A 16459-nucleotide genomic window follows, 5' to 3' on the forward strand; every position below is an offset into this window, starting at 1 on the left:
AAAAAAAGACAGACACATTTATACTACATGCAAAGAAGTGTTCAGATAGCATTGCTTTCAGTGTTTATTACACTCCCACCAACAGTTACAATAACTTTTTATTTTATAAAGAAACTGAAGTTAAAGGAGTTGGCAACTTGCCAAGGTTGTCGGATACTAGGTGTAAGTGCTGGATTTGGGCTGTTTTTTTTTAAATTTTATTATTTTTCCATTCACTGTGGGAGGATGAATGGTGGTGGTAGTTACTCTGCTCACAGAAGAGTATGTTCAGCCAACACTAGAAGTACAGGTTATACCTGACCAAGTGACACCTAGATGCTGCATTCCATGTAGAGGGAACACTCTCCGTTCATGCAACTTTGTGGTGCTGGGGGGTAGGAATCTTTGACTATACTGTATGTTGAGAAAAGAATCAGGTAAGGTAAGTCTTTGCAGTTGATGATCTCATAATTTAGCCTAATAATCCCAACTTGATGTTTAGAGTTCCCCTTTACTCTGCCCCTCTAGGTCTCTTGTCTGCAAAGATGAAGCAGATACCAGGGCCTTCGGGGGTCTCCCTTGTCCAGTGCTTTCCACAAAGCCCCTCTTCCTCTGGTTGATTATTAACAGGCACATCTCAGTAGCTCTCTTGTCCTTGACTTCTCTGGGCCTCTGTTTCCTCATCTTTGAAACAGAGCTGCAAAGTCTATCTTATTGAGTTGTCAGAGTTAGAGAAAACAAAATATGTCAGATTCCTGGTGCATAGTAGTTGCCCAGTGCCTATTACATTGTTGGACCTGGTATTTTAATTTTGACCTGGTATTCTATTCTACCTGAAATTTTAGAAAAATTAGAAAGCCATGTCTGTTTGCTTACCCCTCTGATCTAAAAGGCAGTGAGCAGCTCCAGGGGTTCTAGAAAGATAGGAAGGTGGTTAGTCTGCTTCAAGAGGTGTATTTATGGACAAAGCAAGAATTATGAAAACTGAAGCATTTATAATTTTAGTGGATCCAAATAGTTTTATATGTTTACATATAATCATATAATATCAATAATCAGTTTTATTAGAAAAGCATTATAGCTAACTGGGTTCTTTACACATCAGAAGATAAAATTTACTTTTCTTGATCACACTGAAATGTTCATGAATAAGCATCACAGCCAGAAACCAAGTCCAGGTCTACAATAGCCATGGCAGCCTCAACTCTGACAGTGCCTCTACTACTACACCAGGCCTGGAAAAAACATGGGCCTGGGTATTAAGGGAGATGAGAGAAACATCTGCTTGTACAATATGGGCTTGTTGTCATAGCTCCTTTAAGTATTGCAGTGCTGGCTCCAAGAGCATATTTTCTCCTGAACGGAATCTCCGCAAGGCCTGGTCGATTTTCCGAGGGCTCAGAGACAGGTTGTAAATGAGATTGTAGTTGTGAATGAGGCGTCTAGCTCGTTCCTTCTCCAGAACTCCTGTGATTGGGTTGGGCCAGTGGAAGTGTTTTAAAGAGGAAGGGGAGAACAGAGAAAAACAGACATTAGCTTCAGTGACTTTCAGGTTAACGCTAAGGACCAATATTTGGAAAGTTTAAGCTTCTTATGCTTTTTTTTTTTTCATATGCAGAAGCTAGGGAGTAATCAGCATACCAGATAAACTTCAGATAATGGAGGAGAAACTCTAGTGGAGCCAGAGAGGTGGTTTAGGGGAAGTGGGGTCGGGGGAGAAAGAATCAATGAAGGAATCACTTCCATTGACATTATATACGTATGTGAGAATACCAATGTCAATCTCAATATTCTGTATGGGAACAGAGGAGTGGGAAGAAAGGGGGGAGGTCACCAAGTGCTGCGTGCATGTATGTCACCATCACTATGAACTTCATTATGATGTGAGACTATAATGTACCAATAAAAGTATGAAAAAAGGCAAAAAATTCAAGTGACTCCTTAAAAAGTGTTCATGGTCCTGGATATTCCTCATAGTTTTCAGGAGGTAGCTGAGGGTGACTTAGGAGAAGAGAGAAGGAATGGAGTGTGATAAAATTCACAAATAGGTTATAAAGCAATTTGAGCTTTTTCTTTTTATCCATTTTATCCATACAACTTTTAAAAGCATGTTTTAAAAGAGATAGGGTTGGGTTGTGTGTTTGTGTGTGTGTGTGTGTGTGTGTGTGTGTGTGTGTGTGTTGCTAGGAATTGAATCCAGGGGCATTTAACTTCCAAGCCACATCCTCAGCTCTATTTTATTTTTTATTTTTAATCAGGGTCTCACTAAGCTGCTGAGGGTCTCACTAAGTTGCTGAGACTAACCTAGAACCTGCAGTCCTCCTGTCTCTGCCTCCCAAGTACTAGTATTATAGCCATACGCCTGGCTGGTGGGTATCTTCTAAAAGTAATTCATATATGTTCTTATTGTAATTTCTAAACATGTTTCTAAACACACATGATTTAAACCGCTCACTTTAATGCCTTTCTGGGCATACATTTACTGTGACTCTTTCCAGCTTGCTGTGTGATCACAGGCAAATCATTCTGTTTCTCCAGGCTCAGACTCTGAACCTGTGCAATAGAGTGAGTGATACATATCAGCACAGGGTATGCTCTGGAACCCATATGGTACAGAAGCCAAAGCCAACGTCAGTATGCTTTCTGCAACAAGCTTAAACAGGCTTTTGATAGTTACCAAAGGGAGTTTGAGTACATATCTCAGCATTGCCAAAAATCAATAAATCATTTCTAAGCTCCTAACTGTAAGTTCAGATACTGTACTTGGGAATATAGAGGATTTAGGGAGGCAATATTACCCATAAAAGTTCTCTGACCTATTGGAAAGATGTTGTGCAGACAAGCACAGTGCAATAATTTTAACAATAGTGGTTAATATTCATGCATAAGATTTACCATGTCCCGAGCACTGCTCCCAGGTTTTTACCAGTATTAACTCATTTATTTCTCACAACATCCTCTTTCACAAAGGGAGAAACTGAGGCCTTAGAGTTGTCGAGTCAGTTGTCCACGGTTACTCAAGGTTAACCACTATGATACTCTATGGAATTTGAGGGGAGAGAGTTCTTCAGGTGTGGGTCATATTGTTTCCTAAATATGTTTATTGAGTTGTGAAGATCATGCTGTAGGCATCAGTGAAACACTTTCAAATATTTCTTATAGAGATGAAAAATACATCTCTCACATGTTGCTCTTACTTTGCATGTGCAGTCTGTGATTACTAAATTTCTTCTTTCTCAAAGAATCCAGAGGAAGCATTTTGGTTGTTTTGCAGTGACTCACTACTAGTTCAGTAGAGGTGGGCAGTGGTAGATACCTGTCATCCCAGTGTAAGCTCCCAGGTACTCTTCAAAGTTACATGTGCAAGGACTGTTGTACATGATTCTCCCCTCTGAATCACTCTCTAACAGGTATTTATTTTTATTTTTATTTCAAAAGCCCTGGGGATGGAATCCAGGACATCCACATTTTAGGCAAGTACTCTACCTCCAAGCTACTTCTCCAGCCCTTTTGTTATTTCTATCTTGAGACAGGGTCTGGCTGAATTGCTCTGGCTGGCCTCAAATTTGCAATAATTCTGTCTCAGACTTCTGAGTTGTTGGGATTACAGGTGTTCAGCACTGTGCCTGGTCCTCTGAGAGTATTCTAATGATGCGCTACAGAGTGGTGGAGTCTTCACGTGAGCATTCTATTTTATTTCACTCTGTTCCAGTTGGTTCATTGCCTGTTCTATTTCAGTTGGTTTCTTGTCTATTTCTCCTATTAGAATGTCTGTCCTTTCCTGCAAACACATGTTCTTTGTGTAGGCCAAATATGTCTTTGAAATTTCCTGGATTGGATGGTTGTTCTACCTCCCATTTAGGTTTGCTTCCTCTAGACATTTCTCCACACTCTTCCTCTGGAAATGTAAGTCATGGGATTTGGAGTAAGTTTCTTACTGTAAGATTTTGGGGGGAAGTTACTTAAACTGTTGGATGCATGACATCGTCAGCTTTAAAATAGGTATAATTAAATTTTGTGAAAATCAATAAAATAATAAATGCTTAGTATAGTGTCTAGTACTAGTAAGTACTCATTAATGTCAAGTACTACTGTGGTATAATTATAATGATTGTATCATTAACAATGTTTAAAGTACACACAATGCATTTTTCCATGAAGAAATTGCTAGGCTATATTAAATTTGGTTTGTACTTTAATTAAAAAATGAAAACTAATGTTAAAAAGTTTATCAAGAAATCACTGTGGTATTTTCTATCTTCTGAGTTTTCCTGACAACCCATTTTTCTGTTAGAAAAGTTGTCATTTCCAGCCAGAACCAAACAATAAGAATCTATCATCCACTTTACAGTTCAAAAAGAAACTTTCAAATCTTTTATCTCATTAGATCCTTTCTCAAATTTGGGACATCTGTTTTATTACTAACATTTTAAATTTTTTTTGGGGGTGGTACTGGGGTTCCTGGAAACCCTTCTACTTTCAGGCTACACTCCCAGACCTATTTTTTTTTATTTTTATTTGGAAACAGAGTCTCTTAAGCCAGTGCGGCTGGCTTCGAACTTGCATGATCCTCCTGTCTCGGCCTCCCAAGCACGTGGATTACAAGCGTGTGCCACCACCACGCCCAGCTCTAACATTCTTAATTTATGGATGAGGAAATAGGTCCAGAAACTCACTAACTTTCAGGGTTTAAGCATTGGTGGTGGAGTCTAGATGTGAATCTGAAACTTCTGATAAAAGAATAGTAAGGAAAACCTCATGTTCTCCCTACCATGCCATGACAGTTGGCCGTAGTGGAACGTCAAATAGAACTGGGCTTGAATTATGGCTCCACATCCTACCAGCTATGATTTCATCATATTGAGCTTGATTTCTTTCTTGGTAAATAAGGATACTAATCCCTGTAGCATGGGTTAGATGTGAGGATTTAGTGATAAAGTGTATGTGAAGTTCAGGTCCAAGCAGAGAATGTCCTTTTGGGCATTGCACTTCCTTGAACTTAAAAATAGTTTCTGTCTAGCCTTTGGTTCCCTGGGCAAATTCCAAGTGCACTATTTGCTCAGACATTTATCCCAACTACACTTTTTTCCTTAGAAAAAAAATTACTAGTTAATCATAGTCATTCCTTATTTCTTCTCAAGGCTATTTTCTTGACAATCCCCATTAGAGAATAAGTTTGGTAGGTTTCCAGAAACTCTGATTTGATGATAGATGGTCTGCTTTCATCCTTGATGGAGAACACCCTGGTCCACATATTTCCTTGCACATAATAAAGCACAGTGATTCATCTGTGGGAAAAAGAGGTGTCATTTGCTGAGCATCTAGAAGGGCCTTAGTGGTCTGCTGAACACTATGGCTAATAAACCAGCAGAGTGACCTCAGTTAATCGTCTTTCCTCATTAGAGACACTTGCAGATGTTTCCAGATCTGGCTGACACATTCCTTGGCCATCGAGGAACTAATGAATTTCATAGAAATAGAGAAAACAGGCATAAATAGTGAAGAGGACATAGAAAGGAATGTCAGTTCTGTAAGAATCTGTCTCTGAAGCCAACACAATTATATTTGTTTCAGAACTGTTCTTTTCTGTTCCTATGAGGAAAGTCTCAATCATTGGGGAGTCTTTTAGAAACCAAGTTTATAATCTGCCATTCATCATCATACTTGGCATTTGTTTTTTTTTAGGAATGTCTTTTCTGTCTACTCATTTTTTTGTTTGTAGCACCATCACTGCACTTATAGTCTGGATATGAGCCTTAGACTTAGGGTTACTTTAATAACTTCTCAATTTCCTTTTCTTCAGAAATGTCCCTAACTCATGCATGTCAGGGTTCATCTTCTGGTTGAACCATTGGTGGACACTGGATAGAGAAGGAAGCATCAGCCTAGTCCTAAGGATTTATAGCTGGGTCTCAGTTTGCCTTGAGATCAAATAAGGATCCTCCAGGCCTATCTTGCTCATTCCTTTTCCCATTAGACTCATCCCCAACTCCTGACTTTTGTAAAAGTTGATTTCAAACTCAGAATGTCCTGTCCAGGTCCCCACAGTCCTCCTTTTCTCCAGCTCTCTTTTACCCAGGATCCCTTTCTGGTACCCCAGATTAACTGAGATTGTAACATATTTTTATCTTTTTTTCTCTTTCCTTTTAACTCTTAGTTTTTAAAATTGACACATAATTTGTAATAACTATAAGGTACTATGTGAAATTTTGATAAATGTATAAATTGTGTAATGTTCAAATAATTTTCTCCTTAATTATGTGAATAAACATCAAGGATCCATCTGATATAAAACTTCACTAAATCACTTTTTTGCTTAGAAACTCTCAGTGCTAATCACTATTTTTTAGTGAAATCATCATTCTCAGGTCTAAAATTTAAAACTTTTCAATATGTGGTCTCATCTTCTATCTCCAGCTTTATCTTTAATACTATCTAAATTGCCCTTAAATTGCCCCAGTGGGGGATTCTTATCTCATTCATCTTTGTATCTTCTGATTGTTCATAGAGCAGTGCCAGACACATGGCTTATACAAAAATTGTATAATTTGTTCAAGAAGGGAAAGAAAATAGGGTGTCCACATCAAGACTAGAATTTCTTGCATTGAGCTATGCATATCACATTTAGCTTGGTTAACCTTGCACATTTTCCAGAAAAGGATATTTCATTCCTTTGTATTCAAATAACACTTTATCTGTAGTGATCAATCCCTGATCATCCCAACAATGAATCCTCTTTTCTCTGAATGCCCACACAGCATACTCTGTATCTAATGGCAGTTATCCCCTTTCATTTTGGATATAGTCATTTTAAAATAAGCATTCATTTATTGTTACCTCAAAAAAATGTTGGATGGAACTGTGAAGATGACAGGGATAAAAAGGAATAGTGTCTACTGGTGAGATAGCTATATGCCTTCAAATAAAAGGTATAATATATCAAATATGATAATGGATATTAAAGAAACCTGAGTGGCGAGGTGAAGGTTGGCTTAGATTTGTCTGGAGACTCTCAGAGGAGTGCTTGAATTCCAACATAAAAGATGTTTAGGCATTAATTAGCCAGGTGGTCAAAGACTGTGTGTGTGAAGGAGGGGTCTAGCAGGTGGTGGGGAGAGAGAGAGGAGACAACTCGGTTGGAAGGCTTAGTGTTAGAAAAGACCTCTGTCTTGCATGAGATAGCAAAGTACATTTGAGGAAAGGTGTGCTATTTGTTATGACTGGCGGGATTTTCAGAGAGAATAACAACAGTTGGAGAAGAGATGGGTCAAGTGGGCAGGGACTAGATTTTGCCTTGCTAAGAAGTTTGGAGGTTATCCCGGTAGCAGCAGGGGTGGGAGTGGTGAAGTATATTAATTAGGGGAATCATAAAGCTGGATTGTGGTTAGACTTGGCAGTAGAGTGGCGGAAGGATCAGAGACTTGAAGAGATTGTAGGAAACCCAGTGGAGGATTCTTATCTCATTCATCTTTGCATCTTCTGATTGTTCTTAGAGCAGTGCCAGACACATGGCTTATACACAAATTGTATAATTTGTTCAAGAAGGGAAAGAAAATAGGGTGTCCACATCAAGACTAGAACACAAAGAGGTGCATCAGCGTGAAAGCAGCTCATACTTCACCTGTGTTACTGAGATCACACAAGTACAGGGCATTTTCCAGCTTTCTGAACCTGTCTATCCACATTTCACATTCTTCAGAGTTGTTCTTCATGGCTGGAGTCACGAAAGGCTGGGAGACTGGCCTGATCTTCAAAGAATTCCGAGGCTCTTTGGGGGCTGAAGTCTCGGCAGGAGTGGGCTCTGGCCTCAGATCCTCTTCTGGAGTTTTCTACCAAAATGAAAAGCATCTCACTGGCATAACTTTCACCTCCCAGAGCTTTTCAAGTCTCCTGGCCAAAGATGAGGCCACACAACTAGGAAGATTTATAGCAAGGCCTGGCTTTGGAAAGCAAGGGTGAGTGTCAAATCATACCGTAGGGTCCTATCTGCCAACTTTTGCTGGATGCAAACATGGTAAAACTTTTTTTTTTTTTTAAGAGACGAGTGACATCAGCACTTATATTCAGTTTTCATTTCAGAATCAAACAATGTAAAGGACTTTATAACTAGAAGAGACTCTTTCTTGACATTATATTCTAATTGTACTAGGAGGATCTACCAGGGACTGGCTTCTGGGAAGGCTTTATTTCTAAGTAGGAATACTTTTGCAAACTGAGTGCAAGTTAAAAGAGTGATTGAAGGGATAGTGGTATTATCTTAGCCTCCGGGGCCCATTTTAAAGGATGTTAAAGTGCCTCTAGTCTTCTAGTCCTATTCAGCTAATAAGGGGGAGATGATATCCAGAGAGTGGCCAGTGATTTACTAAGATCACACAGATCTTGAGGCAGAGCCCCAGGCTACAAACAGGGTGGAGAAGTGGTATCTAGTTTATCTATGTATTATAACCCCAGGCATAGTACAAAATCAAGGTGTTTTTTAAAAATAAAATAGACAATGCATCCCAGAAGTGCCATGTAAGGCATCCTGCCATTCCCCTGTTTCCCACACATATGGAGAAAGTAGACCGAATGATTTGATCTTCCCAATTCTACTTTTCTGGAAATGCCCTTCCCCTACCAATCCATATGGTTGCAGAGAAAGCTACTGTGTTCTGTCTGTATAGTTGAGAACTACCTGGACATCTAGTACAAAATGGTAAATCAACCTATTGTCTAGAATCTTTGACTCTGTTGTGAGACAGAGAAACATATTCTGTGTGAGATATGCAAGCTAGCAGATTTTCTACCTGCACACTAGAAATGAAAAAAAAAAAAAGCTGGTCAGCTGAGAGAGATGAAGTTGATAAGTTGATAGCAGAGAGAAAAGGTAGGAAATCTTGAAGGTGCCCAAGTCCCTTTTTTTAGTCCATTTCTGTAATTAGGTAATATAAACGAGCTTCTTTATCCCTTAAATAAATTAAGATTGCCGAGTTTGGTCCCTTCATTACAATCCAAAATATTCCTAATTTACCATAAAATTATATCTCTAACTTTTGTATACCATCTGTGATCTCCCAACTTTCAAATGCCTGAATTTTTCCAATTCTGTACCTTTGTCTAAAACTTCTCATATGTGAGCTGTGAAAATCTCACACTTCTAAAGAGTAGTACTTGCAATAAGAAGCCAAACTCTGAGTTGGTTAACAAACAGAGATTAAGCTGCTACAGAGGACTGGGATGAATTCTTTGGTCTGAAGTGCTTTAGTGCTATTATATCCACATAGATGATAAACAACTAATAAACTTTAAGGAGTTAATATAAAAGAATTCTACTTTGCCGGGCGTGGTGGCGCACGCTTGTTATCCCTGCGCTTGGGAGGCAGAGACAGGAGGATCGCGCAGGTTCGAAGGCAGCCGCGTGCGCTGGCTTAGGAGACCCTGTTTCCAAATAAAACATGTAAAAGTAGGTCTGGGAGTGTAGCCAGGAGGTAGAAGGGCTTCCAGGAACCCCAGTACCACCAAAAAAAAAAAAAAAAAAAAAAAAAAAAGAATTCTACTTTGATAAAAACAATTTTGGGAAAAGCAGAAAGTTTTCATATAGTAGTGTAGAATAGTAATTCTTATGCATTTTGAGAGCTTTGGGCCACTTTAGAAATCTGATGGAATAGAAAATCTGCCCAGGTTAATGTACATTTTTATACATTTTGGTGGATGATTTTAGAGAGACAAAAAGTGACCATGGATCTGGGAAACCAATGCTAAATATTTTTATATTTCTTCAGATAGTTCAGTTATCCCTGATCACTAAAGAAAAGGGAGAGTGGTTACTTTGCGTGGACCTGAATTAAGCTTAAACAAGTGATATGCCCAATATAAATTTGATCCTATTTGTCAGGAGAAAGTCTAAATTTCTGTCTTGGTCCAAAAGAGCATTTATTTCTCACTTATTTCTTCAGTCTATTTCCTTTGGCTCTACATATTCATCTTTTCTCCAGCCACTTAAAATCTGAAAAAAATGAAGATATTTTATCTCTATATAATGCTGTTCTCTCTGTTATAGAAGTTCTTATTGCCAATTACACTTTAAATGGTTGGGCTCCTACTCATTCTTCAGGATCCATGTCATATTCTACTTGTGGGATACTTTCTCTGACAGCCTAGGCTGGGCAAAAGGCAATTACTTTGCCCACCAAAGGTACTTATCATTGCATATGATATTTGTCTGAGTATCCTCTATCAGAGACACAGAGGCGGGTCATGTGAAATAGCTACTGATGTGTCCTCAAGGTTTAGGTAGTGTCTGGCATATAGTAGGTTTGAAGATATGTTTAATGAATGAATAAGTGAAAAAAGGCATGAGTGATTTTCTCCGGGATGACAGGAAAGTTGCTTTATCAACCCTCTGCTCCAATTCTCTTTCTTTAAAAAAGTGGGACAATGAGTGTTTCTGCACAGGAATGTGAGAAGAATCAGTTATTGCAGAGATGCAACAAAATCCTCCAATAAGAGGCAAAATAAAAGAGCAAAATATATTTTTTGTAATCTTATTCACAACAGACTTAACACTTAAGGAGAAAAGCATTTGCTGTTGTTTCTTGCCTGGCAAGAGGCTTGCCAAAATGGATACTGTTTTCTAAAATATTTCAACGTGTGAAGCGCATGAAGAGGCCTCCCGTCATTTTGAGATGAATTATGTTCTAATCCGGGCATTTAAAACACAACAATAGAAAAACTCAGGCTGATTTTCAATTCTACAATGTCTCCTGGCTAAATACTGAGAATATTAAAATTCATTTTAACAGCTTGCCAGACTTCTTTTCTTTTTATTTTCCTCATTTAAAAAAAAATCAGAGAGCCTGTTACATTTAAAAAAAATGGTGTTTTGGGGACAGGTCACCCTCAGTTTCTGGAAGCTGGGATAAAGATATTAAAATCAGTTTCATAACCAGTCTATTTTGATGGCACTTGGTGGATGGGTCACAGCTTTGGAAGGGCATCTGTATGCCAGCTACAATACAGTTATTTGGGGGCGAGTGTCAAGCCCATTACCAGATGATAGTAAGAGATTTCTGGAGAGCCGGTAGGATAGGAGCAAGCCTGTACTCTCGTTGTTCTTTTCCCTTCTCTGCCTGAGGAGAGTCTTGAAGTAAAAAATCTGACATATAGGGCTTGGATAAAAAAAAAAAAAAAAAAAAACCCACAGGAGAGCACCCCACCCAGCACCAAAGAAGAAAAGAGCAGGATCTTTTTCCCAAATTTGGTGTCCCACAGGTGCATACCATATGTTTAGCTTTGCTTTGAGATAGCTCAGAGACTTCGGGCTCCTGTGTAGTGGCAGGGCTTTCCTTATCATTCGTCCCTAAACAGGAAAGAAAGGAATAGAAGGTTTTAATTTGGTCCCTTAATTTAACTCTCACATATGCACCAGGCCAAGACAACATCAAAGCTCTGCTGTGTCGTTGGCACTATGTCAGGTGATCAGGACATATTTCTGAGTAGAAAACCTAGTTTCTATCCTAAAGAACCTCATCTTGGAGAAATAGATGCTAAAACATTACTCAAAATTACTATTCAACTACGAGCTACCATAATACTATAAAAGAAACATGGGGAAATTAAAAAAAAATGAAAGTTATTTTGAAGCAGTGACAGGAGGGGTGGGGCATTCAGGACGGCTCCTTGGAAGAAGGACAAACTGATGACTGGAGGATAAGTGGGAGTTATCCAGGACAAGGTCCGCTGGTGGTGCCCTGGAGTGTAGGGTTCCAGATTAGCCAAGACAACAGCCTGTGCAAAGGCCCTGAATCAAAAAGCTCTGATCGCTTGGGGAGAGTGTAGAGACCTCTTCCATGAACCTGTCTTTTAGAAGCAGGCACTTCTGCCACCCTTTCCAGGCAGGAGCGGGCACAGCTATTCTCTTCCTCTTCTATGCTTCTTTCAGTGGCAGGAGGTTCTGTATAGGAAGATGTGGACCAGCATCCATCACCCAGAGCATTCTGCTGTCCAGGCACTCTGCTTCAGGCTGCTGCCTTCAAGAGTAGAACGGATTTGCTTCAGATGCCCACCTTCTGCCATAGTTCTCAAAGGCTTTTTACAGATACCCATTCATTGTTTAGCACCTTCCATTTGACTTGGTGACTTATTTATTTTGCAAATCTCTATGACAATCACACAGCACAGATTTCTGGGAGCCTTGGCTTTAAAATTTAGGGCATAATTCAAATATATCATTGACAAATCTGTATTATTTCTGAGTTTGGTCTATTTCCAACAAAAATGATTCAATCAATAAATTTGAAGCAAAGTTAGAAGGTGGCATCACAGGGTTGTGAAAGAGAGTATAGGCTCTGAGGCCGGAACCCCTGGTTTGAATTTTGCCTATTTTTCCTCATTAGCTGCATGGCCTTGGGGAAGATGATTAACCTCTCCAAACCTTGGTTTTTCTATAAAATGGACATAATGACATATACATGTTATGGGGAAGTTAAAAGGACAAGAAGTGTAGGCTAAAAGGTGTAAAGCAAGAATCTGGGGCATAAGAAGGGCTCAATAATATTAAATAATAATTCTATCTAGGTCAGAATATTTTCATAAATAATTTACATGTCATATCTAAAAGCCTTTTGTTGTATGGGCATTTAGTATTGTACCTACAAACCTTGATCAAATTTCTCTTTTAATTTATTTCTTTTTTTGTGTGGTTCTGGGGATTAAACCCATGGGGCATTTGACCTCTGAGATATACCCCCACACTTTATTATTATTTTTAAACAAGGGTCTTAGTAGGTTGCTGAGACTTCTTATGCTGCTGAGGCTGGCCTTGATCCTGTGATCCTCCTGTCTCAGCCTCTCAAAAACTGGGCTTATCAATGTGAGCCACAACTCCTGGCTCTTCCATTTTTGTGATGCTGAAGAAGACAATGTGATTTCATACTCTTCTCTGAAGTTCCAGATTCCAGCATTAGAATAACTATTCAGTGCATCCTTATTGAATGAATGAATGTGCCTATATTCAGAGTTTGGAAAATAAAACTACAAAGTATTCAGTTCATTTCTCCAAATTGTTTTTCTAATCCTTGGAAAGGAGAGATGTTTCTCTGTATTTATTTGCCCTTCCATACTTAACTCAGGTGCCATAAAGAGTGAACTTTAATAGATGCTTATTGTGGATCATAATGGCAGCTCATAAGAGCAGCATCCTGAGGCAGATCTTATGCGATCTGTTGAAAGTTTAAGTTGTCATGGAAACACATCATCACCTAGTAGCAGTGGCCCTTGATTATCTTACCCAGTATATAAAAGAAAAGCTTTCTGTTTATTGCAGGTTCAAAGGGTTCAAATAGCTCTTAATCATAGAGATGAATAGTTAAAGGATTTCTAAAAGATGTATATGGCAGAAGGGCAGGAATATGAATTTTAGTGTCAGACAGATCTGATCTCCAACCTCGATTTTTCCAGCTTGATTTGCCAGCTGCAAGCTCTCAGATCAAGCCTCTCATTTGTGAAATTATAACAATTTGCAGTAATATAGTGAGATAAAAATTATCTACATAAAATACTTAACACAGAGAAGATGCTCAGTACAGGGTATTATTTGTTGTTTGGTTTAGTAAGACAATCTAATTTGCTCTTTGGTTAGTAAGACCTTAAGACAATCTAATTTCCCTATGGAAGCAGACCTAATATTAATTAAATATGTTGGGTATTTTTCTGGACACTGTTAAATGCATTGTCCTTTTCAGAACAAGCTCTAGAACCTAGACTTTGCCCTAGTACAGTTCCTTTCTACTATATGCATTTTCACAAGTTTCAGTAAGAGAAAATACACAGTACCTTATTTTTTCTCTCTTCTTCCTAAGAGCTGATAGCATATAAAAAGGTAATGGTTTACGTATGTAAAAATTGTTTGAAAGATCTGATGCAGAGCTCTATTTCTTCTTTTTTTCTAATACAGCAGGATGGATAAAGAATAACCATCTGCCGAGTCTGCCAGTTGAAGATTTGTACTGTAGGAAAGAAGCCAAGCTGGCTTCTAGAGATTTCCAGGTGTGAGAAAGGGCTGGGTTTTTACAGGGCTTCCAGCTGATTCTGATGGCTACACAGCCAGCACTCTTGTCTGCCCCCAATAATGACTTGAAATCAGTGGTCTTCAGCACCGGCTGCAACCTAGACCCACCTGGGGAGTTTTAAAAATCACCAGTGTTCAGATGTCACACCAGACCAATTAAATCACAGTCTCTAGGGAGTGGGGGGGGGCCCAGATCAGCACTTCAATACAATTCCCTATGTGATTCTAAACTGAAACCAGTGTAGCAGACACCTGATTTAAACAAAAGCTTCTGCTCTCATCCTATCTACTCATTGAAGCTTTTGTGAATGGGGAACCAATCTATATCAAGTCTCTATAAATGACAAACATTTCCCACATGAGCTAAAGAACAACCTGGTGAGATATAAATGATCCTCACTTGACAGGTGAAAAAGGTAAGGCAACAAAAATTTTAGTTACCTGTTTAAGACCTCAGAGGAAGAAACAGGTCTATGTTTCCAACTCAGGCAACATTGAGTAAGTTTCTTACTAGATGCTAGGCACTGGCCTATGCACTACGGCCACGTAGTGAGCAAACAGATTCTCTTCCTGGTGCATTCCAGTGTCAAGAACAAATAAATAGACACAGACAATAATGGCAGGTTCTGACAAGTGCTGTACACACAATGCCAGTTGTGGGGGAGGCAGTTATGGCAGCTGCTAACTTCATAGGGAGTTCACCCAAGGTCTCTGCAGAAGTGACAATCAAGTAGGACCCGAGCAGGAGAGAAAGAAGAGAGTGAGTCACAAAAATATCCTGGAAAGAGCATCTGAGCAAACAGTTATAGCAGAGGCAAAGGCCTCCAGGCAGGAGTGTGGAGTGCCTTCGAGTCACAGCCCAGAGAAGAGTCTAGCCCAGGCTGACTTCAAAGGAACAAGGAGTCACAGCCACCCTCCTAGCTCCAAACCATGTGGCACTCTGAAACCAGCTATGTAGCATTTCTGGAATTCTTTCTTCAGGAAACTGGCTTTTGCATAGAGATCCTAGAACCATCAATGAAGGGGCAGAGCTCCTACATTTTTATTTAATATGACTTTCTCTATGTTCCCTCAACATTAAGGATGGAAGCTGCTTCTTATGGTGACTAAGGTCTGGATTACCTCATTGTAGTGGATTGAACTGTGTCCTTCCAAAACATGTTCATGTCCTATCTAGTGGTACTTGTGAACCTGACTCTATGTGGAAACAGTCTTTGCAGATGTAATCAAGTTAAGGTGAAACCATTCTAGAATACTGTGGGGCCTAAATGCAGTAACTATTACCTTTAAAACAGAAAGAAGAACAGTATTTGGATTTGAGGCACAGAGAAGACATGGAAAAAGGTCACATGGTACATGAAGACACGGGCAGAGAGACTGGAGTCATATGGTAACAAGAGGAGCCTGGGGCTACTAGGAGGAAAATTCTTCCCTGGATTCTTCAGAAGGAGCAGCTCCAGCGACACCTTGACTGCATGCTCTCACCTCTGGGACAGTCAAGAAAGAAGCTGTTGTTTCTGTAGTTTGTTACAGCAGCCTTGGGAAATGAATGCATTTACCATTCCCTTGGTACTTTGTTAACCTTGTGATACTTGTATAACTAGTCCCCTGTAGTGAAGTCCCTGTGTTTGAAATACCTAGTAAAGTTTCTGTTTTTCCACCTAGGTACAGACTGACATATCCATCTCCCAGTTTGCTCTCTTTCTCTCTCTCTTTTCCTCATCTCTCTCTCAGTACCTTGTTATCTTGATTCAAAGGGTAATCTGTAAGTGGCTGATGACTCTAGTAAACAGAGAAACTGCAACAGCGGATTAATGTCGATGCATATTTTTTCACATGTCATATTTAAAACTTGTAATTGATAAATATTTTGCCAAATCATCTGAATAATTTCACTTAATAATATGTTTGCTCAGCCCATGGCAGCCAAGAAGCATAGAAAACGCGCTAAGGGACCAGAAACAGATATAGTCTTCAACAGCACACAACCCCTCCATGTGTTGGAAATCTTCCTGTAGCAGCCCAGTCATACTTTACAACTACATATTGGTTGTACTGTAATTTAATTTAAATGGTCTGTGAAGAATCATTTCATTGTTTCCATTTTTAAATGGTTACACACACACACACACACACACACACACACACACACACATACCCTACACTAGACACACACATGTGCATACACATGAATACACACAGATACATCTTGGAGATTTTTTTGTGAAATCATTAGAATAAATCCTCAGGTACTGTGTAACTGAAATTCTAATAAATGATACCAACTTATTCTGTAAGTATGTTATGTTAAAGGGTTATAACTTAAAGGGTTACCACTACAGAATGTTTTGTGATAAAATAAAACTTGGAGAATCATACTTTTTATGATCCAACTTGTCTAAAAGATAGCCATTCAATGACATTGTTCAATTT

At 39.1% G+C, this 16459-nt stretch overlaps 1 protein-coding gene across 1 annotated transcript in view; it reads right to left on the reverse strand.

Annotated features, from left to right (window-relative positions):
- Positions 1–1285: 1285 nt before the first annotated feature.
- LOC308260811 (uncharacterized protein C1orf87) overlaps positions 1286–16459 on the reverse strand; it is a gene marked incomplete at both ends in the record, with an annotated part of 82422 nt that continues 67248 nt past the window's right edge. Inside the window, 3 exons of the mRNA XM_080692358.1 lie at positions 1286–1446; positions 7601–7808; positions 11238–11317. Coding sequence (XP_080548484.1) covers positions 1286–1446; positions 7601–7808; positions 11238–11317 — 449 coding nt within the window. The remainder of the gene's footprint in view (positions 1447–7600; positions 7809–11237; positions 11318–16459) is intronic.

Source organism: Muscardinus avellanarius (genome assembly GCF_963383645.1).
Source record: "Muscardinus avellanarius genome assembly, chromosome: 3".
NCBI classification, from domain to species: Eukaryota; Metazoa; Chordata; class Mammalia; order Rodentia; family Gliridae; genus Muscardinus; species Muscardinus avellanarius.